At 35.0% G+C, this 26,254-nt stretch overlaps 1 protein-coding gene across 4 annotated transcripts in view; it reads left to right on the top strand.

The window, feature by feature from the left end:
• The window catches only part of SWT1 (SWT1 RNA endoribonuclease homolog), a 93,585-nt gene that overhangs the window by 10,268 nt on the left and 57,063 nt on the right, over positions 1-26,254 (top strand). For 3 of the 4 annotated variants that reach the window (XM_055319482.1, XM_055319481.1, XM_055319484.1), the window contains exons 5-11: positions 1,653-2,373; positions 6,832-6,891; positions 8,259-8,388; positions 9,561-9,662; positions 10,458-10,646; positions 16,607-16,700; positions 24,672-24,817. In XM_055319482.1, coding sequence (XP_055175457.1) covers positions 1,653-2,373; positions 6,832-6,891; positions 8,259-8,388; positions 9,561-9,662; positions 10,458-10,646; positions 16,607-16,700; positions 24,672-24,817 — 1,442 coding nt within the window. The remainder of the gene's footprint in view (positions 1-1,652; positions 2,374-6,831; positions 6,892-8,258; positions 8,389-9,560; positions 9,663-10,457; positions 10,647-16,606; positions 16,701-24,671; positions 24,818-26,254) is intronic. The other variant, XM_055319483.1, reaches the window with a different exon arrangement.

The raw sequence follows: 26,254 nt of genomic DNA, 5'->3' as shown, positions 1-26,254 counted from the left end.
CATTGTATATAGATTTGTGCCATGCTTGATTTTTTTGTTTCATATTATTTCAATATGTTTTGTTAGATCATTGAAAACTTTCATAAACATCATTTATAATGACCATGATATTCTATCATATTTGGTACAATGATCTATTTTTTAAGTGATTTCCAAAATTTCAGTATTTACCCTGTTACCTTACTTTTTGCTATTATGACTAATTCTGAATTTTAAGAAAAGATTTCAGTCCATTTTTAAATCTTTTTCACCTTGGAATAGATTTCTAAAATGGGAATTACTAGGAAGTCGAGGAATATGAACATTTTTAGAATTCTTAATATATTATCATATTCCTTTGTGGAAATTTTTTTTAAAAAAACATTTTTAAATGTACTTATTCACAAGAGACACACAGAGAGAGAAGCAGAGACATAGGCAGAGGGAGAAGCAGACTCCCTGCAGGGGCCTGATGTGGGACTTGATCCCAGGATCCCGGGATCATGCCCTGAGCCAAAGGCAGATGCTCAGCCACTAAGCCACCCACTGAACCTTTTTTCTTTTTTTTTTCTTTTTTTTTTTTTTTTGAGAGAGAGAGTGCAAAACAGAGATTCACGTGAGGGCAAGGGCCAAGGGAGAGGGGAGAGAGAGAATCTTAAGCAGGCTCCATGCTGAACCTGTTGTGGGGCTGGATCTCACCACCCTGAGATCATGACCTGAGCTGAAATCAAGAGTCAGACACTTCACCAACTGAGCCACCCAGGGGCCCTCACTCTGTGTAACTCTTATATCATTTTGTATTTCTCCCATGAGAGAGTCCATTTTTCAACCTCTTGCCAATATTTAATGTTATTTAAAAATCTTTGCTAATCTGAAAGAAGAAATTGGTATGTTATTATAATTAGAATGTCTGCGATTACTTGGGAAGTCAAATTTTATTCCCCAAATATCTCTTAGCCAATCCCTTTTTCTCATTAGTAATTTTCTGTTTGTGTCTTATTTTAGAGTCAGGACATTTTGATTAGGTTTTCATTTACTAAGGCTAATAACCTGTCACATATATAACAAATACCATTTCCCAGTTAAAAAAATTTTTTACTACTTTTAATATGCTAACGTTTTAAAGTTAAATAGTAATTTCTTTATTTTTAAAATTTTATCTATTTAAGTAATCTCTGCACCTAGCATAGGGCTCAAATTCATGACCCAAAGATCAGGAGTCACATGCTCTTCCAACTAAGCCAGCAATACTCCCTATAAATAGTCATTTACATTTATTATTTTCCTTTGTGATTTTTCCCACCACTATTAAGTTTAGGAAGCTCTCTATTAAGAAATTAGATAAATATTCCATCTTTTTCCCCTATAGTTTTTAAAGGATCAATATGAAGTGTAACAATTATGGTAATTATTTTGAACTTATGTTTAATCTATATGAAATTTATGTTACCTGGTTTTATATAAAGCTGTAAATTTGGTTTTTGTTCAAATAGCAGACCAGTTATGCCAGCACCATTTGTAATTCTTTCACTTCTTTGTGTAGCCATTTCTTATTTTTTATGAGGTTTGTGTCAGACCAATTCTGTCATTTCCTAACTGAAATAATACAGTTTAACATTATGTATAATCATGTATAATTGTAACGTAATTTGGGTTTCTGTGCTGCTTTACAGATTGAGTGTAGAAACTGACCCCCCAAGGAGGAGACCAAAAATCAGTTATTCATCCCAAGGACCTGTTAAACTCCAAGAAGCATCATATTCAAGTGTTAATCAGATTATTTCACAGAATCTTTCGTCACATGGAACTAAAAAAGAGCCAAATAAATATGTAGACTTTAAAGATATTAAGTTGACAAGCGTTAGGAGTAAACCTGACCATGGAATTAAGAACTTTAGTAGTCCTAAGATGGCCAAAGATGTACAACCTAAAACTGAAGTCCAGGCAAGTGAAAAACAATGGCCTCCTGTATTTCCTCAGGGGGAGAAGGTGAAAGAACTCAAGAAAGAAAGGCACAAGAAATTTAGGGACAGTTCTGAAAAATGTGTTTTGGAGAAATGCAAGAGAATCCATTTTCCTCAGGATTATAATTCCAACAAGTTGATTAAGGATTCCAGAAGAAGGAAGATCAGTTTTAAAATCCCAGTAAAATCCCATGATACCCTCCAGAAGCTTGTAGAAGAAAATGTCTTCAGTTTAGAGTCTAACAAGTCAAAGACTAAACAGGAGAAAAAAGCCCTGGAAAGCTCCCAAGTTTCATTGAATTTGACTAGACATGAAAGTGAACATTTATTTTCAGATTCCATGTTTAAGCAGGCTGCACATGAGTGGAACGGAAAAAGCCATCGTGAGGATCGAGAAAGTGACTCAAGTTCCAGGGAAAACCCAATCCAGGTAAGGTGGTGCAAAATGAGAATATAGGTTTTAGCAAAGAATTTTGAGTCAGGTTGGAGTTTTTCTTTTACGACTAATGATCTCAAAGAGCTGATTTAATTTAGTCAGGAAGATATGTGTTGATTCCTTTACCTTACTCCTTTAATTCCAACCTCCTTAGGAAGATATCCTGACAAGTGTTAAGGATCCATAATAAAAGGTAATGTACAAAAAGGTAGAAAGTAGAGGTTACAGATAGTTCTTTCCGATTCCGAAAAGCACTGTGACAGTCTGTTAAGCTCTTCTGTAACCCTGGGTACTATAGAATATCCAGGGGTTAATATTCTGAATAACTATTGCTTGAACAATCATTTTTGGAGTGCCACTGTATGCCAGGCACTGCATTCATGGTCTCTTCTTTCAGAGACTTCTTCGTGTGAGAACACACAATCAACCACCTTAGGTCTGATAAGTACTTACCACTTAACATGGAAATACAAAGCCATGAGTAATGTCTTTGGTACACTGTAGAAGGATTACTTGAGAAAGGTTTCCTGGAGGGGGGTAACCTAGGCCAGGTGGGGCAGGATGTTCCAGCCAAAGGGAACTACATATACAGCGATCCAGGTTGGAAAGGTTGGCACATCTATTTTGCTTTTAAGTTACGTAATAAATCAGTGTGTGGCAATTAATTTGAGAACTCTATCTCTATGGCCTTGTTTCTGTGGCAGATTAAATGATTTACCTTTAAGAGAACTTTAGAACCTTGGGAACTTCAGAACTTCCAGTGGACTGAAATTTGTTTGTTTGTTTGTTTATTTATTTATTCATTCATGAGAGAGAGAGAGAGAGGCAGAGACACAGGCAGAGGGAGAAACAGGCTCCATGCAGGCGGCCCGACGTGGGACTTGATCTGGGGCCTCTAGGATCACACCCTGGGCTGAAGGTGGTGCTAAACCACTGGGCCATCGGGGCTGCCCTGGACTGAAATTTAGAGACTGCTTTTAAACAGGGCTGGTTGAGGGGCGCCTGGGCAGCTCAGTAGATGAAGCAGCCCGATTCTTGATTTTGGCTCAGTTATGATTTCAGGGTCATGGGATTGGGACCTGTGTTGGACTCTGCGCTTATGTGGAGTCTACTTGTCTCTCCCCCTCCCCTTCTCCCCCTTGCTTGTGCTCTCTCTATCCCTAAGACAAATAAATAACATCCTTTAAAAAAAAAACAAAACAAAACAGGGCTGGTTGAGCCTACCTGCTTTTAGGAATGAAGCCTGTAGATTGCAATGTAAGATACTTAGGAAAAACAGAGGGATTATAACTAGAGAGGTGGACGGGCTGGAGAGAGTACTTTTTGTTCAGTGAACTTGAAGGAGTCCAAAGAAGGAAACAATTGAGTTTGTCCTTTTTATTGCTTTCTTAAAGGAAAGCTCCAGTTTTCTTGTGTTATAACCGGTTCTAGTGTAAAATGTGAGAACGGAATTTGAAGTTGGGAGTATGTTTAGTGAACATCTTTGTGTTATTGCTTGATGTCCCCCTGTACTGTGCATCTAAAGAACAATGTGAGAAATCCCCAGCAGTGTACCTTACAGTTTCTTTTAATCTTTAAATAGGATTACCACATAAATCAAAAGAGGTACATGGCTTGAATATTAAGTTGTAGGGGAAGCGATTTTTGCATGATTACTTTCCAGTTATTGGAATTAAAACTTTATCAGCTATTCCTTTGATAGCAGTCTTATCTGACTTAAAGTCATCTAGACACAGGAGCAGAAAGTAAATATTGTTCTTATCTTGAATATATTCTCTCTCTCATTTTTTTAAAAATTTTATTCATGAGAGACACAGAGAGAGAAGCAGAGACATAGGCAGAGGGAGAAGCAGGCTCCTCACAGGGAGCCAGATGCAGGACTCCATCCCAAGACCCCAGGATCATGACCTGAGCCAAAGGCAGATGCTCAACCATTGAGCCACCCAGGTGCCCCGAATATATTCTCTTTAGCATATTATTGATAGCTAATCTTCTTTATATTATGTTTGGTGTTTTCCTCACAAGGTCTTCAATAGATAATTATCTTCCTAAAATGATGAGTGCACTTTACAAGGAAAAAAATTGTTATTTTTCTGAATTGGGTAATCCTGTTATTTAGCAATCCTGTTATGTTTTCCTAAGAGAAAATGGCTTCTTTTGTTTCTTAAGTTTTATAGTCTTTTGTTTTGACTATAGTCTTTATTATAGTCTATAGTTTTATAGTCTTTTGATAGAGACCCCTTTGTTTGCACCCTCCCCCTCATTGCAAACTAATGTTCTAAAGATTTATGGTTTATAGGACACTTTTATCAGCAGCATCCCACTTAATCCTTTAAGTCTATGAGGTAGCAATTTAGTGGTTTATCAAACATTAATTAAAGCTACCTGTTTTGTATTAGGTACATTTCTAGGTTCTAGGGATTTAGAGATGAATAAGATGTTCCTTAGGAAGTTCCCAGGGAAACACGTTAGTAGACAACTGTGGTTGCAATTCAGTGAAATAAATATTAGAGCTCTAAGAATTGGGCTGGTGTTAGAATAAATTTGGGGGCAAGTTAAGTAAAGGCTCACCAAGGTGGAGATTCTTGAGCTTGGTAGTGAAGGGTATGTAAAGCAAAGAATAAGAGTCCTACTGGGACAGAGGGCCAATGTGGTAATGATATACTCATGAGGTTGCTTGACGAGAGCATACATGGGCACTTAAGTTGTTCAGTATGACTAAGGCTGAAATATGTGGAAAATCTATGTATAGGAGAGGAACCAGGGTTCAGGCAATGGATTGTTTTGTATCGCATGGGAAAGATTATTTTATCTTATATCCTATAGAATATGGTTTGGAAAGCCACTGAAACATTATCAGGGAAGCAATGTAATCTGCTTAGAATCACTCCAGTAGATAAAACCTTTGTTACTCCCATTATTGGTACTCCCTTTTGCCATCCCCAGGGAAGGCTGTATCCTAATTCATTTATTTAATAAATCAGGGTAGGAGGAGGCAAACAGTTAAGTGCCCACTGAGACTTTCTTTTTCAATAGGGAGAGGTCTTTCAGGAACAATTGACATGAACTTTTCCTGGTTTGGAAGAGTGATAGAAAATTTATTGAAATTACTGGAAGTGGCCTGTGGTCAAGAGAGTGAAGGGTGGTAATGACTTAAGTAAATGAACAGCAAGACTTCAAACATCAGCAGTTGCAGGAAATTCTGATAATAACCTTTAGCTTGTTTGACATTTCTTAGTCGGAGAGAACTTTAGGGATCTAGTGAGATTTGAAGTCAGATGGAGAAGAGATGGTAAAATCCTGAATCATGGGAATGGTAAAGCTATAATGAACCTATGCGTATGATGTATATGGTATTATATCATGTGAATACTGTTGTTGGGAAGTTAGGATGGAAGCTGAATTCCCAGTAAAACAACATATGATACACTTGTTTAAAGAGAGTATGTAATTTATACAATATCTACCTGCCTGTAAAATATATGTGAGTTTGGTGTTATATTGGAGAATTGTTAGAAGATGATTTGGTTTAGTTAGTAGTGGCTTTTGCTGAGTTCCCTGTTACCTGTACATGGGGTCAGGTAGGTCTCATCTGCTTAGCAAAAGTGCCAGTGAAAAATGGGAATTAATAGAGAGATTTTCAACTTCTGCTAACACACAAAATTAAAGCACAAACCTGTGGTGCTCTACCCATGTATAATACAACTATGCAGTTTTCAGCTTTTCCCCTTCAGCCATGTCTTAATCTTCAGGTTCGCGCTGTTTTGTCATATCACTTTTTTGTTTTTTGTTTTTTGTTTTTTTTTAAGATTTTATTTATTTATTCATGAGACAGAGAGAGGCAGAGACACAGGCAGAGGGAGAAGCAGGCTCCATGCAGGGAGCCCGATGCGGGTCTTGATCCTGGGACTCCAGGATCATGCTCTGGGCCCAAGGCAGGCGCAAACTGCTGAGCCACCCAGAGATCCCCTGTCATATCACTTTTTTGAAATGGGTCAGCTCCTTCTGGGTGAAAATTTCCCACCACTAAAGGCCAGCTTGTTTACTGGACTGTGATTCTTTCTGTTTCTCAGGGTGGCACATAGTTCTATTCTTAGAATATGGGTATTTTTAGGAATGTATATATGAATGAGTAAACTTTAAAGAATTTCCACCATATTTCATTGACTTAATAGCATGAGGGTTTTCTATTCTAGGGACAGTTCCCATCTAAGGGCAATTTGCCCCATAGGGGGCATTTGGCTCTTGACTTGATGGAGACATTTTTGATTGTCATGATTGTACTCCTGGTATCTGATGGGTAGAAGAAAGGAATAGAGCTAAACGGCATAAAGCACACCATAGCCCCCAAAACAGAATTGTCTAATGCCAAATTCCAGTAGTGCCAAGGTTGAAAACCCTACCCTAGGTAAATGCTTCATTCTTAACTAAAAAAATTACTTTTCATTTCAGAGTTTTGAAGCTCCATGTTCTTCAGTGTCACTTGAAAGTATTCAAGATACAGATCAAGAGGTTACTGATATACTTATTTACTTTGAATATGTTAATGAAATTAAGTCAGTTTTTATATTAATAAAAAATAATGACTATGAGAACCTTGGTAATACAAAAATAATATTGATATCTTTACTTAAATCAATATGTAAGTTTTACAAAGTTGTGAAAAATACTTGGAAAAATATTTACATTTAATTGACCATCTTTTGTCTTTGTTTCTAATAAGTTCTAAACTTTTAAATAGCGTGGAGCCTATAGCCTACAAGTTACATGAATTCTGACTTAATGTTATCATACTTTTGCATGCTTATGCCTAAGCTTACCAAAATTCAATATGATATTAATGTTTGCTCCATTTATCTAGTCAGCAGTAAGATGAAAATGTTATTCAGTGAAAATGAGAGTGCATGCGTGTGTGTGTGTGTGTGTGTGTATCTATATATATATATTTTTTTTTTTTTTTTCTTACCTGTTGCTTCATTTCCCAACTAGAATCTCCTGATTGACCCTCATGGAATTATTGCATAGACTTTTATGTTTCTTGATGCTAAATTAAAATTAGATTCATGAAACACTTTGTAGTTTTCTATTTAAAGAAGACTTAAAAACCATATTATTTTTTTAAAGATTTTGTTTATTTATTCATGAGAGATACAGAGAGAGAGAGAAGCAGAGACATAGGCAGAGGGAGAAGCAGGCTCCGTGTAGGGAGCCTGATGTGGGACTTGATCCCGGGACTCCAGGATCACGCCCTGGGCCAAAGGCAGGCGCTAAACCACTGAGCCACCCAGGGATCCCCCATATTGATTATTTTTTGTGATAGTTGGTTGTATTTTTCTGTCCTGTGGGTCAGTGTTCCTGATAGAAGAAAGATTTCTCATCCCTGTGCCAAAGGTAGATTATATATATAATTCTTTGCATCAAAACACATCAGAAAACTACTTCCCTGAAGTGAGAAGGGCCTTAAAATCTATATTTCAGTTTTTGATGGTTTATCAAGAGTCTTAGAAATCTCAAGAGACTCGTCGTGCAGAGGAAAAGATAGTTGGCTCCCAAAGTACATTGAAGTGAAAACTTCACATTATTTCATTTAATCCTCACAAAAATACTAATGGGAAATAGATATTTAACATTTTTATTTTGTCAATGAACAGAGACCCAAGGTAGTTAAATGACAGAAACAGCAAGAGAAAGGCTAGTTTTAAAACCCTGTGTATGTTTATAAATCTGTATTCTTTCACCATGCGGCTTTCATGTTACTGTGATTTTTTTTCCCACAAACTTCATCTTAAGTTTATTTATTAGAATTAATTGCTTTCTAATCTTATTAATCTGCAAGTAGATAATTCAAAATATTTTACTGTGGGTGTTTTACAATTTAGATGCAGATAGTAGAAGAGCTCCATGCTGCACGTGTGGGAAAAAGTATGGATTTACCTGTGGCTTTCTCTTCTGGAGAGCTAACAAGCATGGAGATTGACTTGGTGGAAGATGCTGTACATTCCTCTGCTGGTATACCCTATGTGTAGATGATGATGTTTATGATCTCCTATGCTTTCTTAGGAATTAATGAGCCAACATACAATTTTTACAATATTTAGATGAAAAATGTTAAGATGTGCTCGTTTGGAAAAATAAAATATGGTATATGTCTTCTAGCTATAGGAGTCAGGTCTAATATTTGTCTTATTTGTTTTACACATCTCGCATTATTAGGCAGTTAGAAATATTTTCTTTGTCTTTTTGCCAATGGTCAGTAATCAGGATTATCTTTTATTCTGCTATCAACTATCAGAGTTGTCTTTTATTCTTGCTTTTAATCATAACTTTTGACAATTTCAACTATGTAAAGCACTGAAAACAAATAGCAAACAAATTGAGGCTTACTGGGGCGGAGGTAGGCAGGGGGATGGGTTAAATGGGTAATGGGTTAAGGAGGGCCCCTGTAATGATGGCACTGGGTGTTGTATGTGAGTGGTGACTCACTAAATTCTACACTTGAAACTCATATTACCCTGTAGGTTAACTAACTGGAATTTAAATAAAAGCTTAAAAAAAAGAAATAATGCAGATTGATTGCTCAAAAGTATTATTATATTCATGGGTTTCTTATTTATGTAGTAAAGTTTTGATCATTCTTCCTGCTAGAAGATAATGATAGATGTTATCCAAAGTCTATTAGCGTACTATTTTGAATTGTATTTATAAAAATGTAATGCTACATTACATTCACGTTGCACTTTTCAATTTACTAAGTCCTTTCCTGTGCATTAACTTATCTGATCCTCACAGTGTCCCTGTGAGATAATAGCACTAATGTTATCTGTTTTCTTTCCTTTACACGTATTTATCTTTTCAATTATATTTCACTCAGTGTATTCAAATTATCTTGTAAATCCTAAGTGTATAACTACTAGTGATGCAGAACAAGTTTGGCAAACATAGTTACTACTGGAGCAAATTAGTTAATAATTTAAAATCCACCCAAACAATTCATGATGGTCTACTGCTAGATAATTAAACATTGATTACTGTTCTTTTAAGGATTAAACATAGTTTTTTAATTGTCAAAGGACTTCCTTCCTTTACGAATACCATCAAAGTTCTATGATATCAAAATTTTAGTTATTATACAAGTCTGTTATCAAGTGTCATGAAATCCTAACTTTGCTCTTTTTCTCTAGCAAATACTGCTTCAGATAAAAAGCTTCTCATTGTTATTGACACGAATATTCTGATGAATCACCTCAAATTTGTTAGAGTTTTGAAGACAACAGAAATCCCAGGTATTTATAAAGCATGATTCTGATTACCTTATTTGAGTTGATATTTTATTTAATATTTTATTTACTTGTTAGAAAGAGCATGAGCATGGGGTTGGGGGAGGGGAAAAGCAGACTCCCCACTGAGCAGGGAGCCTGTTGTGAGACTTGATCCCAGGACACCAGGATCATGACCTGAGCTGAAGGCAGATGCTTAACCAACTGAGCCTCTCATATTAACAATGATGTGGGGTGTTTTTTTTCCCACAAATATATTTCCATTTAGATAGGTTATGGAAAAAAAAGATATGTTATGAAGTATATGTATTAAAACATAAATAATCAACATAAATTAAAAAGAGCCTTCACAGGTCAACCTAACAGTCCAGTTACTTTTCTTTGATCTCCAATAGTATTTATTTTTGTAACATTCATTTGATACTTCTATCCGTTCTTTGGTTTTGTTTTAAGGATTTATTTTATTTGTTTGAGAGAGAGAAAGTGCGAGAGAGAGCACAGCAGTCAGTCATGAAGGGGTAGAGTCCTAAGCAGGCTCTGCACTCATAGTGGGACGTGGGGCTTTCAATTCCTGACCCTGAGATTTCATCACCTGAACTGCAACCGAGTCAGACACTTAACTGACTGTGCCACCCAGGTGCCCCATAGTTACATCTGTTTTTAATTCCCATTTTTTATGTATTATCCCTTCATTTAGACTGTGAATTCCTTACTTTAAAACTTCTAATGCTCCATAGCAGTTCAGTTTAGCAGCGCAATAAATATTTGTTGACTTCTAAGAAATATTTTTTTATTTTTCAGGCTTTGACAGACTTGTATTAATAATTCCCTGGGTTGTTATACAAGAGTTAGATCGTATGAAGGCAGGAAAATTGCTAAAACATGCCCAGCACAAAGCTATACCTGCAGTTCATTTCATCAATGACAGTCTCAGAAATCAAGATAGAAAGCTATGGGGTCAGTCAATACAGCTTGCCTCTCAAAAACTTTGTAAGTATTGTTCTTTCAGGGTGTTTCCTGATTAAGGTTTGTTTGGGTGCTGACTCATTTTTGGGGGAAAATGGTGCAAAACTTAAAAAAAAATTTATAATCATTGGAATGTGAAATGGCCAGACGTAGTGATCATTGGGGGTATTCTACTAGGCTTGGTTTAGGGGTTCTTGGATTTTTCTTTTTTTGCTTCTCCTAGACCTTCTTAGGTTATGTCTCTATTTCACAAATAGTGACTGTATAGTTCTATATGTATGGTTTTCTATGTTATAGTAACTGGGATTCTTTTTTGTTTGTTTTTGAATACCATTGTTGACTGATGAGGCCAGTACATGATTGAGGTTTATCTGTCACTGATTAGAATCTGTCACTGTGCAGTTTGTATAATGCATAGAGAGGCATTGTTTTCCTCTGATTTGTCAGAATCTGTAAATAAGGAGGTGTTTGTATAATAAAGGTCTGTAGAGTTTCTCTTGATTTATTTCTTTCAGTCATTTTAAATCACTTTTAGTCTTAGGATCTAAGTATGCTCTTTGTTATTTATATGTAGTATTTTGTGGGGAAAAAAAAAATCTATGTGTAAAGCAACACTGTTGCCTCTGCAGAGTTTATACATAATTTCCAGGATTTATTTCATTCTTTAAAACCTTGTTTCTTCTCAACTCACAGTCATTATTTATGCACATTTATGCTACTTTAAATATCATGGATTTATGTTGTCTACTATATGCATGTACACCATAAGATATGAAAGAATTCATCTTATGATGAATCTAATCATGATATTAACCCTGAGAAGGCTTTTGGCACAATCCTTTAGTCTTAAATCTTTGAAGAAAAAGGGCCTCCATCATTCATTCATTCATTTCCTTTACAAATATCTACTAGCTCTTAATGTTTTCCACATATAATCCTTATGCATTTTGAGCAGGAGCTTCATGTGTTATGTTTAAAAGCTTTTAAAGGAAAATCCCAAATATTACAGTTAAGAAAATACTAAAACTTTTGAACATTTATATTAAATTGAACATCTTAGGTGGTTTTTTTTTTTACTTTAAATCATGAAAAATTTCAAATGCAGAGGTAGAAAATGTATGACTCCTTGTGTACCTCTCACTCTTTTTCAGTAATTATTAACATTTTGCCATTCTTGTTTATTCTCTCATTTCCTTTTCTCTTCTTCCTACTCTTGGAACTCCTGCAGTAGTTTGAAGCAAGTCCCAGATATTGTATCATATCATTTTTACTCATAAATACTTTGGTATGCATTGCTAACAGACAAGCCTTTTTTTTTTGAACAACCACACAATTAACAAAACCCCTGCTCTAAACCATCATATCAGTAAAACCCCAAACCTTAAAAGGAGAGGGGAATTTTTTTACTCTTAACCTTTTATTTTTTTTAGTTTGTTGATGTAAACTATATTTTGTTATATAATAGTATGAATAAAGATGATATTATATAATTGTATGGATAAAGATGATAATAGTATAGATATAGTATGAATAAAGATAATAGTATGGATAAAGATAATAGTATGGATAAAGATAATTATATAATAGTATGGATAAACATGCAATAGTATGGATAATAAATAATGGATAACATTTACATGGTCATTATTCTCCAGACTCTTTTCCAAGTGCTTTACCAGCTGATATCTCATTCAAATCATTTAGTACTTGTGGAAGATACTCTTATTAGCCCTATTTTATAAATGAGGAAATTCAGACAGAGAGAGGTTCAGAACTTTTCCTAAAAGGCATATCTATTTCTTCAATAGAAAAAAATATTTTTTTGCTTTTGTTTTTTTAAAGATTATTCATCTATTTATTTGACAGAGCACAAGCAGGGAGAGTAACAGAGGGAGAGGAGGAAGCAGGCTCCTCACTGAGCAGGGAGCCTGACGTGGGGGTCTATCCCAGAACTTTGGGATCATGACCTGAGCCGAAGGCAGACACTTAACCTGAGCAGAATGAAATAGGTCCCTCTTACTGAGCACCTACCAGAACTGATGCTCAATCTACTGGGCCATTCAGGCACCCCTGAAAATTATTTTAGAGCTCATTGGAGAATAGATATTTTGGCCACATTTGTTATTTAGAGATGTGTTGGTATGTTTCTTATGACTTTTCCATTTATGTATGCTTTTTAAATTTTTCATTTAAATTCAATTAATTAACATATAATGTATTATTGGTTTCAGAGGTAGACGTCAGTGTTTATCAGGCCTATACCCAGTACTCATTATATCACATGCCCATCACCCAATTACCCTATCTCTTTACCCTCATCCACTCCAGGTACCCTGTTTGTTTCCTGTGATTAAGAGTCTCTTATGGTCTGTCTCCCTCTTGTAGTAGTGGTTTCGAACTTCTGTGCTGTTTGAATTTCTGAGTGTCTTCCTTGAATCCATGTTTCACTTTAATGTTTGAATGGTATTATTTGATCTTAGTTTTATTAAATTGTGGAAATTGCTTTTAGTTATAATGTAATAGGTATAATAATAGATTATTTATAATTGTCTATGTCAGTAAGTCCTTTGTGTGTTTGTCTTTACCACTGTTTTCTTCACTGTCTTAAAAACATTCTTTATATAAAGTACAATGTATATAATAAGTTTTTCTGTTGATAATGATTTTATGATATCAGAAATATATTTAGTCTTTTTATCATAATAAAATTATACTTTGTATTCTAATGAAAAACTAATATTCTTATGAGAAAACTCAATTCAGGATTCATGAGTAAAATTAAGGTTCTTATTTGGAAAAAGCAAAACCAAAATGACCTTTTATTACACATTACAAATGTCAAGCACATTTTCAACCAGCTCTTAATAATTGCTAATTTTGTATGTATTGTTTTCCTTTTACAGAATCGAGTATTATTATATTACTTAAACAAGCATTTTTCCATTAAAAGAATAAATGTAGATAATACATGTTAAATTGCCTTCATTGACTATAATTTTAACTTTAGCCTTAACTCTTTTAAAAATTGTATTTTTTTGATGTAGTGTTTAGTATGGTGAGAGGAGAATAGGATTTGAAATCTGATTGACTTGGGTTTATAACCTGACCTGGGGCAAGTTAAAGATGAGAAAACTAAGTAAATGAAATGGGGGAGAATAACCTCCAGCTGGAAGAATGATCGTGAAGATGCTTGAGTTAATATATTAAAATACTTGATGGTTTATGGCCTAGTATAGGTAATAATTCTCTTGGGTCTTCGTTATATGAAAAGCTTATACAGGTTGACCAGAAAAACAAAAAATCACTTTCCCCAGATGGACAAAGATTATTAACAGGTAATTTACAAAACAAGTACAACTAGTCAGCCCCTTGTTCACTGCAGGTATTCTCCTGTTTGCCATTTTTAATGTTGTTAATTTCTTATGTATATTTTTAGTTTATATCTTTCCCTTTTTTCTTTCTTCTTTTTATTGCTTCTAAGTTTATTTTTTATTTTATTTTTAAAAAAGATTTTATTTATTTATTCATGAGAGACAGAGAGAGAGAGGCAGAGACAGAAGCAGAGGGAGAAGCAGGCGCCATGCAGGGAGCCTGACGTGGGACTCGATCCTGGGTCTCCAGGATCATGCCCTGAGCTGAAGGCGGCGGCAGTAAACCGCTGAGCCACCGGGGCTGCCCCTGCCTCTAAGTTTAAAGTTATTCTTTTGCATCATACTAGTGCTTTGGTGCTTTGGGAATATAAACGTAACTTTTCAGGAAGAAATTTATCATTGTGTTTCAGGAAGCCTAAGGATACAATTCTCTTTCTAGAACTGTATTCTGAAGACATAATTAGAGATGCTTACAGTGATTTTTATAAATAAGGTTCATAATAGCATTATTAATACAGCAAAAAATTTGAAACAACCTAACAGTTGAACTTACATACAATACTATAGCTATTTGAGGGAATACTGCTCCATTTCAAAAAATGTTAATGATAAAATAGGATTTAAAAGAATAAAAAGTATCATACCAAATTTGTTAGATTATGCATTATATACTTACAGATGGTGAATGTTGGGTATATTTAGCTGATGGAATTATGAGTTATTTTAATTTTCTTTACATTTTCTAGGTTTTCTAAATTATTTTGTTTTTATAATAAGGGCAAAATAAAGATATCTTCTACTCCCGTACCTGACATTTTTTCCATAATTTTTATATTTTCTTTTATTATATTTTTGTTAATTCCTGTATTTGCCAAATATCTATACCAGATACTGTTCTGAGGCTGCATCATTGGGTGATATAAACAAAGCCTGCTGTTGAGAAGCTTAAATTCTATTAAATATTAAACATCATATTAACTATATACAGAATTTTGTGGGAGTTTTTGGTGTTGTGAGTAGAAGTGTGCCATTTAAACTGAGTTTTAAGTAATATGTGTTACTTAAAAGGCAACAGCAAGTACCTTTTATTGGGCCGTTTCCTATAAATTTTCCTATTTTCATTTTCCTGGTTAAGCAGTCACCCAAAATTACATATTTAGTAAGTGGGAAAGCAGGGATTCAAACCTAGATCAATCTGTTTCCAGAGTTTTTGTTTTGTTCACTTTAAACAGTACTAGAGCAGGTGCTCAAAAACACTTGTTGAATAAATATTTTGTGAATATTCTTGCAGTTTTAGGTTTTCAGACCTCACATATTCTAGAGAATGTGAGAAAACAGATAATCTTGAACTTTGATAACTTTAGAGCAGTATACTATAACCTTAAATCTTTTGTTCACCGAATTGTTTAAAGCTAACTAATGATTTTTTTGCTACCATTTTGCCTTATTGAGGTATTTAACTCTTTGGGCTAAAAGAAGGAAAATCAGTTGCTGTAATATATGTCTGCTAGTTTACTGGTCATCTGATAAATGAATCACATCTCCCTCGGGCTTATGCTCTGAGATTAGTTCTGTCTTGACTTCACTAGAAAGTGTGAGTTCCTCAAGAGTTTGTCTTCGTATATCCAGTTACTTAGTACAGGGGCTTGGGTACAAATTCAGCCCTACATACAAATTTATTACTTGAATGAATAAGTTTTCTAATCCGAATATTTAGGGGGACTAAGTAATATAGGTTAAAAGTTAAAAGGAAAAAAATTACAATCTGGGAACAAAGTTCAGACTTCTTGTCTAGTATGTCTTGAATTTTAGTGTATAAGAGACTCACCAAGGGCCTCTTTGGGTCCAGGTTCCGAAGATTCTTATCCAGAAGTGGGTATAAGGTGTGGCCTTGAAATCATATTAAGTACATAGGGAGTTTTGAGGCAGGGGGTATAAAGGACTTAGGAAAAACACTGTCTTTGTCTTGTTTCTACACATTACATTATTTTCACAAAAATCAAACTTTTACATCATGCTTCAGGGCTTGTAGAATGCCAGAGGACACTCTGTCAGCCACTGATTAACACTTGGTAGGAATTTTTTTGTGTTTTCTGCTTAGGGCCCATATTGCCTTTTCCTATACATGTCTAAATGTTAATTGCCTAGAGATTAAGGAAAAGAAGACACATAAAACGTGGTTCTGTTGCTGGTAGAACCATAGCTCTTTATTTTACAGACCTCTTTTAAGTAGAGATAATTTTAAGCATTGTATAATCCTATAATTTATAGTCTCTAAGTGACTGAAATGAGACTAGAATTCATAGCTTTAGGTTTCTAATATGGCATTTACTGATCACTTTCTTTCTTTTGTGTTTATTAGTAGTCTTATCCTCTTCCATTTTAGTAGTAAACTAGCTACTTTGTTAAAATGCTACCTGAATTCTAGATCCAGAATTCTTAAGGAATTAAGAATTGCCTTATTAAGGCATTGTTTGCTGTGTCTTATATTTAAGAAGTGTCCTTTCTTTTAGATGTTTCTGGCTTGTAAATACATCTGACTTGTAGATACAGCCTAGACTGTCCATATTTTTAGTATGGTTTTATTGATCATTGTTTGTGCTAAATTTGCAGATGGACTGAGTGACGAGAACAATGATGATCGAGTATTAAAATGCTGTCTTCAGTACCAGGAATTATTCCCTTGTTCTGTTGTTATTCTGTGCACGTGAGTCTCATAGTCCTTTTACTCTTTTTTTTTTTTTTTAAATAGCAACTATACCAAAGAATTTTTAAATCATATTGTGGGGCGCCTGGGTGGCTTGGTGGTTGAGTATCTGCCTTTGGCTGAGGTCATGATCCCAGAGTCCTGGGATCAAATCCCACATTGGGCTCCCCGTGGGATGTCTACTTCTCCCTTTGCCAATGTCTCTATGTCTCTGCCTCTCTCTGTGTGTCTCTCATGAATAAATAAATAGAATCTTAAAAAAAAAAAAGTTACAGTTTACCTACCAGACTAAGGATCAAACGCATACATGATTTTCAAAATCTGCCCGTAGGCATATCCAGTTCTGTATAACATTCTTATAACCTGTAAGCTATAGAAGAATGAGATTTGAAACTTATGAAGTCTTATGTCAATTTTATTTATGTGACATTCAGAAACCTTTGGTAAAAGCTGGGGACAGTCAATTTAATCTGCCAATAAAATCATTCAGAAATGAAAATCTTGACAAATTTTTGGTCAGGAGGCAAGAGGGTTGATTAATTAGTTTGTGGGGAAGAGGCAATTTGTGTTGGAGGTACACCTCTGGTGCTGGGTCACTGAGTGAGGGCTGCAGTCCAGGATTTCCTGCTAACCAGCCTCATGACCTGTGGAAGTTGCTTAACTTTGTTTCCTCACGTGTAAAATATAGGGAGGGTAAGAGTTACTGCAAGTACTTAGAGTTATTGTGCGTTCTCAGATAATATATACGTGAAGGACTTAAGGTAGCACCCAACACACCTTTCTCCTCCTTCCCCTCCATTCCCAACTAGTATTTTCATAACGTAGTTCTGAAGTAAAATTCACCTAATTTTTTTAAAGACTTTATTTTTTTTAAATATTTTATTTATTTATTCATAGAGACACACACAGAGAGAGAGAGGCGCAGAGACACAGGCAGAAAACTCACCTAATGTTAAGCAACGTTGTACCCATCGTGTATGAGAAGAGCAATTTTAAACTGTTGGTTGAGTCTGAGTTGTATTCATTGAAAAGTGGAGGTTTTTGTTTTTGTTTTACAGTTTCACAGTCATGCCTAAATTCTGGATGAAGTGCAGTAATTATAGAAGTGAAAAGCCCAGGGTGCCTGGGTGGCTTAGTCAGTTAAGTGTCTGCCAGCCTTTGCTCAGGTTATGATCCTGGAGTCCCAGGATTGAGCCCAGACTGGGGTTCCCTCCTCAGCAGAGAGTCTGCTTCTCTCTCTCTCCCTCTGCCCCTGCTCTCTCTCTCTCTCTCTCTCTCAAATAAGTAAATAACATCTTGGAAGGAAGGAAGGAAGGAAGGAAGGAAGGAAGGAAGGAAGGAAGGAAGGAAGGAAGGAAGGAAGGAAGGAAGGAAGGAGAAGAAAGAAAGAAAGAGAAAGGAGAGAAAGAAAGAAAGAGAAAGGAGAGAAGAAAGAAAGAGAAAGGAGAAAGAAAAGAAAGAATGAAATGAATAGCCCTAAGGTTTTTCTTATAAGGGGGCTGAGTTATCATTTTAAATATATGAAGTGTTGAATCATCATATTATACACCTGAAAACTATAATAAAGCCTTATGTTAACTAGTGTGGAATTAAAATGAAACTTTAAAAGATAAAAACAAAATTCTCATTTTAACTGTCTTCAAAGATGGTATTCTATTTGGGATTAAAGGAGTAAAGATTTCTGTCTCAGTTATTTAGAATTACAATAATATATCATCTTGGACTTTGTGGAAGGCTGAAATAGAATAATTAATCTGTTAATCATTTTGAATTTGAGATAAGCTAAATTTGAGAGAATTGTTATGTAATTACTGCTTTTTAGCTCAATTTAGAATGAAAATTGGTGGGACTTTATCAATTCTCCATTATTTCTGCAGTCACTGTTTTGGGATTAATACATGTAACAGTTTTAGTGAAATGAAAATTTGTAGTCAGATAGATATTAATTCTAGCATTATCATGTTCAAGGGGAGCCTGTTTTTTATTTTTTCCTTTTAAAAGACCAGAATCGTGCCTAATGGGTAAGTCCCACCTACTTATTGTGAGGATACGTTTACTTTACTTCAATGAATGCTAATGAAGATCATAATATTGATAATGATAGTGCTAGGAGAACCCTTTTCCAGTCCTATGTATCATGCCTAATTCTAAGAGAAATTACTTTAAATTTGCTATCCTGAATGTGGGCCAGCAACCTCTAATTCATACCTCTATCTCTCTTCTGAATTCTAGACTAGTATATTCATCTACTTGTTTGCTTTCTCTACTTAGATGCGTCATAGAATCTGAGACATACCGGTCTCTAAAAATGAACTCTTGATTTTTTCTTTCCAAACTTTTCTCCATCTGAATAAAAAGTGCCACTTTGCACCCATTTGCTAGAGCCAGAAACCTAGGAGTCATTTTTGGTAACTGCTCCTCCCTTATAATCTGTATCTGGTCAATTTAATGGGTCCTGTGCAATCTTTTCTTCACTTCTCCTGCTATCATCCTTTGTCCACCATGCTGTTTTTCCACTTCCTTTTTACTCTAATTTATGCTCTCTACCTCCACACTTGCTCTCCTCCATTTATTCTTCAAAATATAATAATGATAATTTTTCATTTTTAATTAAAGTTTCATTATGGAGAATTTCAACAATATTCAAAGTGAGGAAGAGTTAATAAAGTCTTAAGTATTCAACTATAATTACCAAAATTCTCCCATTTTTCTGTTTATATCCATACACTCCATGTCCCCCTACATGATTATTTTTATAAGATTTTTTGTGTTTGGAGGGACAATGTACGATATTGAAAAGCACAAATCTTAACTATCTGATGTTGACAGCAGATATGCTGGTGTATATAGACCATCCCTCTTGGTATATAGACCACTTCCATGGACCCCAGAAAATACTCCTATGCCCTTTTGGGCCCTTTTTCTAGTTTCTTTCTTTTTTTTTTTAATTTTTTTTTAATTTTTATTTATTTATGATAGTCACAGAGAGAGAGAGAGAGAGAGAGAGAGAGAGAGGGCGCAGAGACATAGGCAGAGGGAGAAGCAGGCTCCATGCACCGGGAGCCCGATGTGGGATTCGATCCTGGGTCTCCAGGATTGCGCCCTGGGCCAAAGGCAGGCGCCAAACCGCTGCGCCACCCAGGGATCCCTTTTTTTCTAGTTTCTTGAGGTAGAAGCTAAGATCATTTGTTTGAGACTGCTATAAATTTACCCGTAGCACTGCTTCAGTTGCATCTCACAAATTTTGGTGTTCTTTTTTTTTTTTTTAAGATTTTATTTATTAATGAGAGACACACACACACACACACACAGAGAGAGAGGCAGAGAAACAGGCAGAGGGAGAAGCAGGCTCTATGCAAGGACTCAATCCCAGGACTCCAGGATCACGCCCTGGGCTGAAGGCAGGCACCAAACTACTGAGGCCCCCAGGGATCCCCAAATTTTGGTGTTCTATTTTTATTTTCATTCAATTCAATATAACTTCCCTTTGACATTTAGATGTTTGTTGTTTAATTCCAAATATTTGCACATTTCCCAGTTTTCTTCTTGTTATCGATTTGTACTTTAGTTACACTTCAGTTTAATTTATATGATTTTTTAAAAATTTATTAGTTTGTTTTATTGCCAAGAGTATGGTCTACTGTGGTGAATGTTTTGTGTGCACTTAAAAGAATTTGTATTCTGCTCCTGTGGGTGGAGTATTCTGTAAATTTCAGTTAGGTCAAGTTGGTTGATAGTATTGTTTAGGTTTTCTATTACCTTACTGATTGCTTATTCTGAGATTATTGAGAGAGGAGTATTTAAATCTTTAGCTATAATTATGGGTTTGTTTAATTCTCTTTTCAGTTCTGTTTTACTTCATGTATTATGCAACTCTGTAGTAGGATGCACACATATTTAGGATGGTTTAGGATTGTCTTCTTGGAGAATTGACGTTCTCATTATATAATGTCTCTGTTTCTGAAAGTCTACTTTTTTAAGTATTAATACTACCATTCCAATTTTGTTTTGTTAGTATTTATATGGTACATCTTTTCCCATCCATGTACTTTTAACCTGTTTACTAAGGTAAGTATTTTGTGGGTAGCATGTAATTGGTACTTTATTTTTTGTCCAGTCTGACAACTTGTCTTTTTTTTTTTTTTTTTTTAACGAGAGCACGAGAGGGAGAGGGCAACAGGAGAGGGGTAGAGAGAGAGAGAGAGAGAATCTCAATCAGGTTACACACTCAGTGCTGAGCCCGACACAGGGCTCAATCTCACCACCCTGAGATCATGGCCTGAGCTGAAATCAAGAGATGGGTGCTTAACCAACTGAGCCACCCAGGCACCCAGTAACTTCTGTCTTTTAACTGATGAGTTTATATCACATACATTTAGTTGCTTGGATCAAATCTACCTTTTTTTTTTTTTGCTAATTATTTTGTTTCATCTGTTCTTTTTTCCTTCATAGGTGTGGATTTTTATGGTGCCATTTTATCTCCATTATTGAATATTTATACCTTTTTGAAAAAACATTTTAATGGTTGCCCTAGCATTTATGGTATATATCTTACTTGATCAAAGTCGACCTTAAAATAATGTATCACTTCCTGTAGTGTAAGGATCTTATAGCAGTTTCTTTCTCCCATCCTTTGTGCTATCATTGTCATATATTTTACCTTAACAAAAATGATAAGCACATATTTTGTTACATTTTGTTTCCATCATTTACCACTTAAAGCAATTAAAAATATGGGAAAGGTGAATATTTTAATCTCATGTTCCAATTTTTTGTACTCTTCTTTATTTTTAATGAAACTCGAATCAGTTTCTGTCTGGTGTCATATTCCTTCTGCCTAAACAAATTTCTTTGACAGGTGCAAGTCTATTGGAAGTGAAATTTTTGGTTTTGTTTGTCTGATAATGTCTTTATTAATTTATTTTTGAAAGATGTTTTTGCTGGATTAACTTCCGGGTTAACTTTTTTTTCCTTTTAGTATTTTTTTTTGTTTGTTTATTTCTTCATGAGAGACACAGAGAGAGGCAGAGGGAGAAGTAGGCTCTCCGCAAGGAGCCTGATGTGGGACTCGATCCTGGACCCCGGCAGATGCTCACCCGCTGAGCCACTCAGGCATTTCTCTTTTTAGTATTTTAAAGAAGTCACTCCATTTTCTTCTAGTTTGTATGGTTTTTATAAGAAGTCTTATGTAAATATTATCTTTGTTCCTCTATATGTAATGAGTGTTTTCCTACTTTATGCTTTCAGGGGTTTTTCTTTGTCTTTTGCTTTTTTAGGAGTTTACTTTAGCAGTTTTTAGCGGATATGCCTTGGTGTTTTGGGGGGTGGGGGCACACCTTGGGGGAGGGGTAGAGAAGAAGGATTTATCCTGCTTGGTGTTGTCTGAGCTTCTTGGATCTCGGTTTCCGATCTGTCTTCAGTTTTATTTTTTATTTTTTTATTTTTTTTAAGATTTTATTTATTTATTCATGAGAAACAGAGAGGCAGAGACACAGGCAGAGGGAGAAGCAGGCTCCATGCAGGGAGCCCGACGTGGGACTCGATCCTGGGACTCCAGGATCATGCCCTGGACTGAAGACAGCGCTAAACCGCTGAGCCACCCAGGCTGCCCTGTCTTCAGTTTTAGATAATTCTGAGCCACTGTTTATTCAAATAGTTCTGCCCATTCCCTCCTTTTCTTCTTCTGATATTACAGAATTATACTGTAGTAGCCAGTTTCCAAGATGACCCCAATGATCCCTGTCTCTTAGTATTAATGCTCTTGTGTAGTAGTCCCCTCCTGCATTGTACCAGGATTGGTTGTCTGTATGACAGCATGCATCAGAAATGATATACTATCACTATCAGATTAGGTTATAAAACTTAAGATATTAAAGACTGAGACTTCCTTCTTGGGCACTCTTTTGCTTTCTCCTCTCTCAAATCACTTGTTTTGTGGAAGCAAGCTGCCATGTCATGAACAGCCGTAAGGAATAGACTCACATGGTGAGAAGCTGAAGCCTCCAGCCAAGAGCCGATGGAGGAGGGCCTGCCAACAGCCACATGAATGAGGGCTAATTAAACCTTGAGATGGCTGCAACCCTTGGCAACAAACAGCATGTTCCAACTTTGTTGGAGAGCCTGCACTAGAACCAACCAGTCAAGCTGCTCTCAGATTTCTGACCTTTAGGAACCATGTGAGATAATAAGTGTTGTTTTAAGTTGCTTAGTTTTGGGATAACTTGTTATCTCAGCAATAGATAACTAAGACAGGTACATATGTTGGACTGTTTGATACTGTTCCACAGCTACTGGATTTAAAAAAAAAAAACTTTTACTCTTTTTATTTCATTTTGGGTAATTTCATTTGCCCTGTCTCCAAGTTTGTAATTTCTTTCCTTTCCTTTGTCAAGTTGGCTGAGGGACCAGTTGAAGACATTCTTCATTTCTGTTACTGTGGCTTTTTTTTTAAATTGCTAGTACTTAGGTTTAATCTTCATGATTTTCATCTGTGCTGAAATTGCCCATGTGATGTTGCATGCTAGTCACCTTTTCCATTAGACCCTTTAACAGATTAGTCAAAATTATTTAAAATTCCCTATCAGCTTCAACATCTGCATCATATCCAAGTCTACTTCTATTGATTGCTTTGTCTCTTGGCAGCATGTTGGTTTTTTCTGGGCAGAATTTATATGCAGACTTGGGAGTTCTTCTGTGTGGTTTCCTCCCTTCTTCAGTTCCTCCTTTAACTTTTTGTCTGCTCCGTCCAGCTCTAAACATTCTCTTCTGACTTCAAAGTTATTGTGGCTATGATTTCTGCTGTAAGCTATTGATGAATTAGAGAATGCCCTCAGGCAAAAAGATGGACCCTTGGGGATCCCTAAGTGGCTCAGAGGTTTAGCGCCTGCCTTTGGCGCCAGGGTGTGATCCTGGAGTCCCGGGTTCGAGTCCCACATTTGGGCTCCCTGCACTGAGTCTGCTTCTCTTTCTGCCTGTATCTCTGCCCCCCCCTCTCATGAATAAATAAATAAAATCTTAAAAAAAAAAAAGATGGACCATATTACGAGCACAGTACCTTTGTGTTGAGGATAGACTCCCCCCCAGCTCCTGCCTTCTGTTCATTATTCCCTAGTGCCTTCAGATAGCTTTTTATTTTCTTTTTCGTCCTAATTTTCTAGTCCTCATCTCTGGAGAGTTTAGTCTGATCAGGCTACTCTGCCATTAACAAAAGCTGGAAGCCTGTTGGATTCCAGAACAGCAATTTAATAAACACGGATTTGATCATGTCACTTTCCCACTAAAGCCCTTAGATGTCTTTCCATTTATTAATGACCTTGGCTTCTTCTAAAGCCACATACACTGGTCTTGTGCACCATGCTCTCCTCATACTTTCTTCTTTCAGCAAATAGCAAATTCTCACCATTTTTGTCTTAGGCTCACTGTGAGTAAATTTGTAGGTGCCTACAATGTGGAAATTACTTTTCCTACTATGGCTATTTATTTCTCTTCAGATGATCATATTCCTATGTTCAAATCGAGCTCCCACTTAACCAGGTATAATTTTGGGCAAATTACTTCTTTATACCCCAACTTTTTATTTGTGAAAGGGGAATAAAAATACCACACATACGAGATTTGCTGTGAGAACTAAATGGTTTGTTTTATGTATATATATGTGTGTGTGTGTGTGTGTGTGTGTGTGTACACACACATACATACACACACTATTCTAAGTATAGAATACTTAGAATTAGAATAGTGCCTGGTACCAGGAAAACACTCAATATATAATAATAATTATTTTCAAAAGCTCATATGCTGTGACTCTACTGTGTGTTAATTCCTTTATCTTCTCTGTTTAAAAAAATTGTTACCCTTGTGAATATCTGTGCTGAGAATCACCCACCTCTGATTAGATCCCATGTTTTGAGTTGCCATGTGATTTATCTTATAAAAAATAAAATATTTTTTTCCTCCTAACCCCAACCTTAGGGATGATAGAAATTTAAGAAACAAAGGCCTAATAAGTGGTGTGAAGTCACTCAGTAAAGAAGAATTGAGTGCAGAGTTACTAAACTTATCTCTGAACACAGATGTATGTCATCAGCCTTGTGTATCTAAACAACAATTGAAAGCAGGTAGTATTCTTACTACAAATAATTAGAAATATATCATCTTTTATGTACTGACATTGAAAACAATTGGAATTAATAGTAAATTTTCATCTTGTACATTTAAAATAACATTGAAATATTTGCTGGTACTCAACTGGTAGAAATAATTGAAAATTTTTTTAAAAAGAAAGAAAGAAATGAAAATTATAATGGTAATCCAAGAGAAAACACAGTTAATGTTACTGCCTTCTACATATGCTTTTACAAATTAATGTGAATTTTTGTTCATATACTTGCATACATTTTTACAGTTTATAATCACCATGTACATGCTATTTTATACCTTTAAATTAATAGTAGCTACAGGAAATGTAGGAAATATTCAAAGTGGAGAGAAATCAAAGTATCTATCTAAAATATATGGTTAAGAAATAGGACTTTTCAGTTTCTTTTTAATATTAGCTTCCTATTCATAATCCTCTATTAATGCAATAAAAACTCAGTAATAAGAGTTTGAAAGATTCTAGTAATAGTTTTATAGTTTTATTTTTAATAGTTTTTAATATTTTTATAGTTTATAATATTTTTATAAAATAAAATTATAAAATTTTATTAAAACTATAAAATTATAGTTTATAATATTTTTAATACTTTAATAGGTTTATTTTTAATTTTAGTTTTTAATTTTTAATTATTTTTTAACTTTTTAATTCTTTAATTTTAAGAAAATTAAAGGCAGTACAATTGTTTTATCTTTTTTTTATCAGAATGATCTGTTCTATAGCTTGATATTTGATATTTGATAGAATGTTATATTAAACCTGACATAATTTTAAAACACACTCCACCTTTTTCCTGTGTTGGAAAAATAAATGCTGAAATCTTTAATATTGTATGTCCTTTTTATGTGTAATTGTATAAAAAGTCATATATACACATGCTACTTATTTGACCTTTTTGATAATAAAATTTCTTTTGTCATAATATTCAAAATGACATTTAGTAGACAGAGGAAGATGTTTATGGTTTTTCAGGGTAACATGCTTTCAGTTTGTTCATTCTGTTACTATCACTTTAAATTCTTAGTATTTGTAGATGTAAGCCACTTAGTATTTTGCGTTTTGCCATAAAGACATTGCAGTTGCCTTCAGGTATCAAAATAGTAATGTTAATGAAATGATGTCAATTGATATAATAAAAACTCACTTGAAAAGGGAAGGGCATAAAAGTAGTTAAACCAGAGATTTTGGTCCTTTCAAAAACAGTTTACTGATATAAGTTGCAATTGGAAGAATATATTATTTTTGGAAGAAAACACACTTTGATCCATAATTTTCACTTTCTATTATAAATAGATGCAAAGCGTTCTTTTAATTTTTTCTTTTAAAAAAGTAATAAAACTAAAATTATAGTTAAAATATTACACATTTCCTAAATTTCTGTTTTAGTAAAAATATATTG

The sequence above is a fragment of the Nyctereutes procyonoides genome, unplaced genomic scaffold (genome assembly GCF_905146905.1).
Source record: "Nyctereutes procyonoides isolate TBG_1078 unplaced genomic scaffold, NYPRO_anot_genome, whole genome shotgun sequence".
Classification (NCBI taxonomy): domain Eukaryota; kingdom Metazoa; phylum Chordata; class Mammalia; order Carnivora; family Canidae; genus Nyctereutes; species Nyctereutes procyonoides.
Note: the sequence above shows the minus strand (reverse complement) of the source record. Positions and strands in the feature narration are given on the sequence as shown.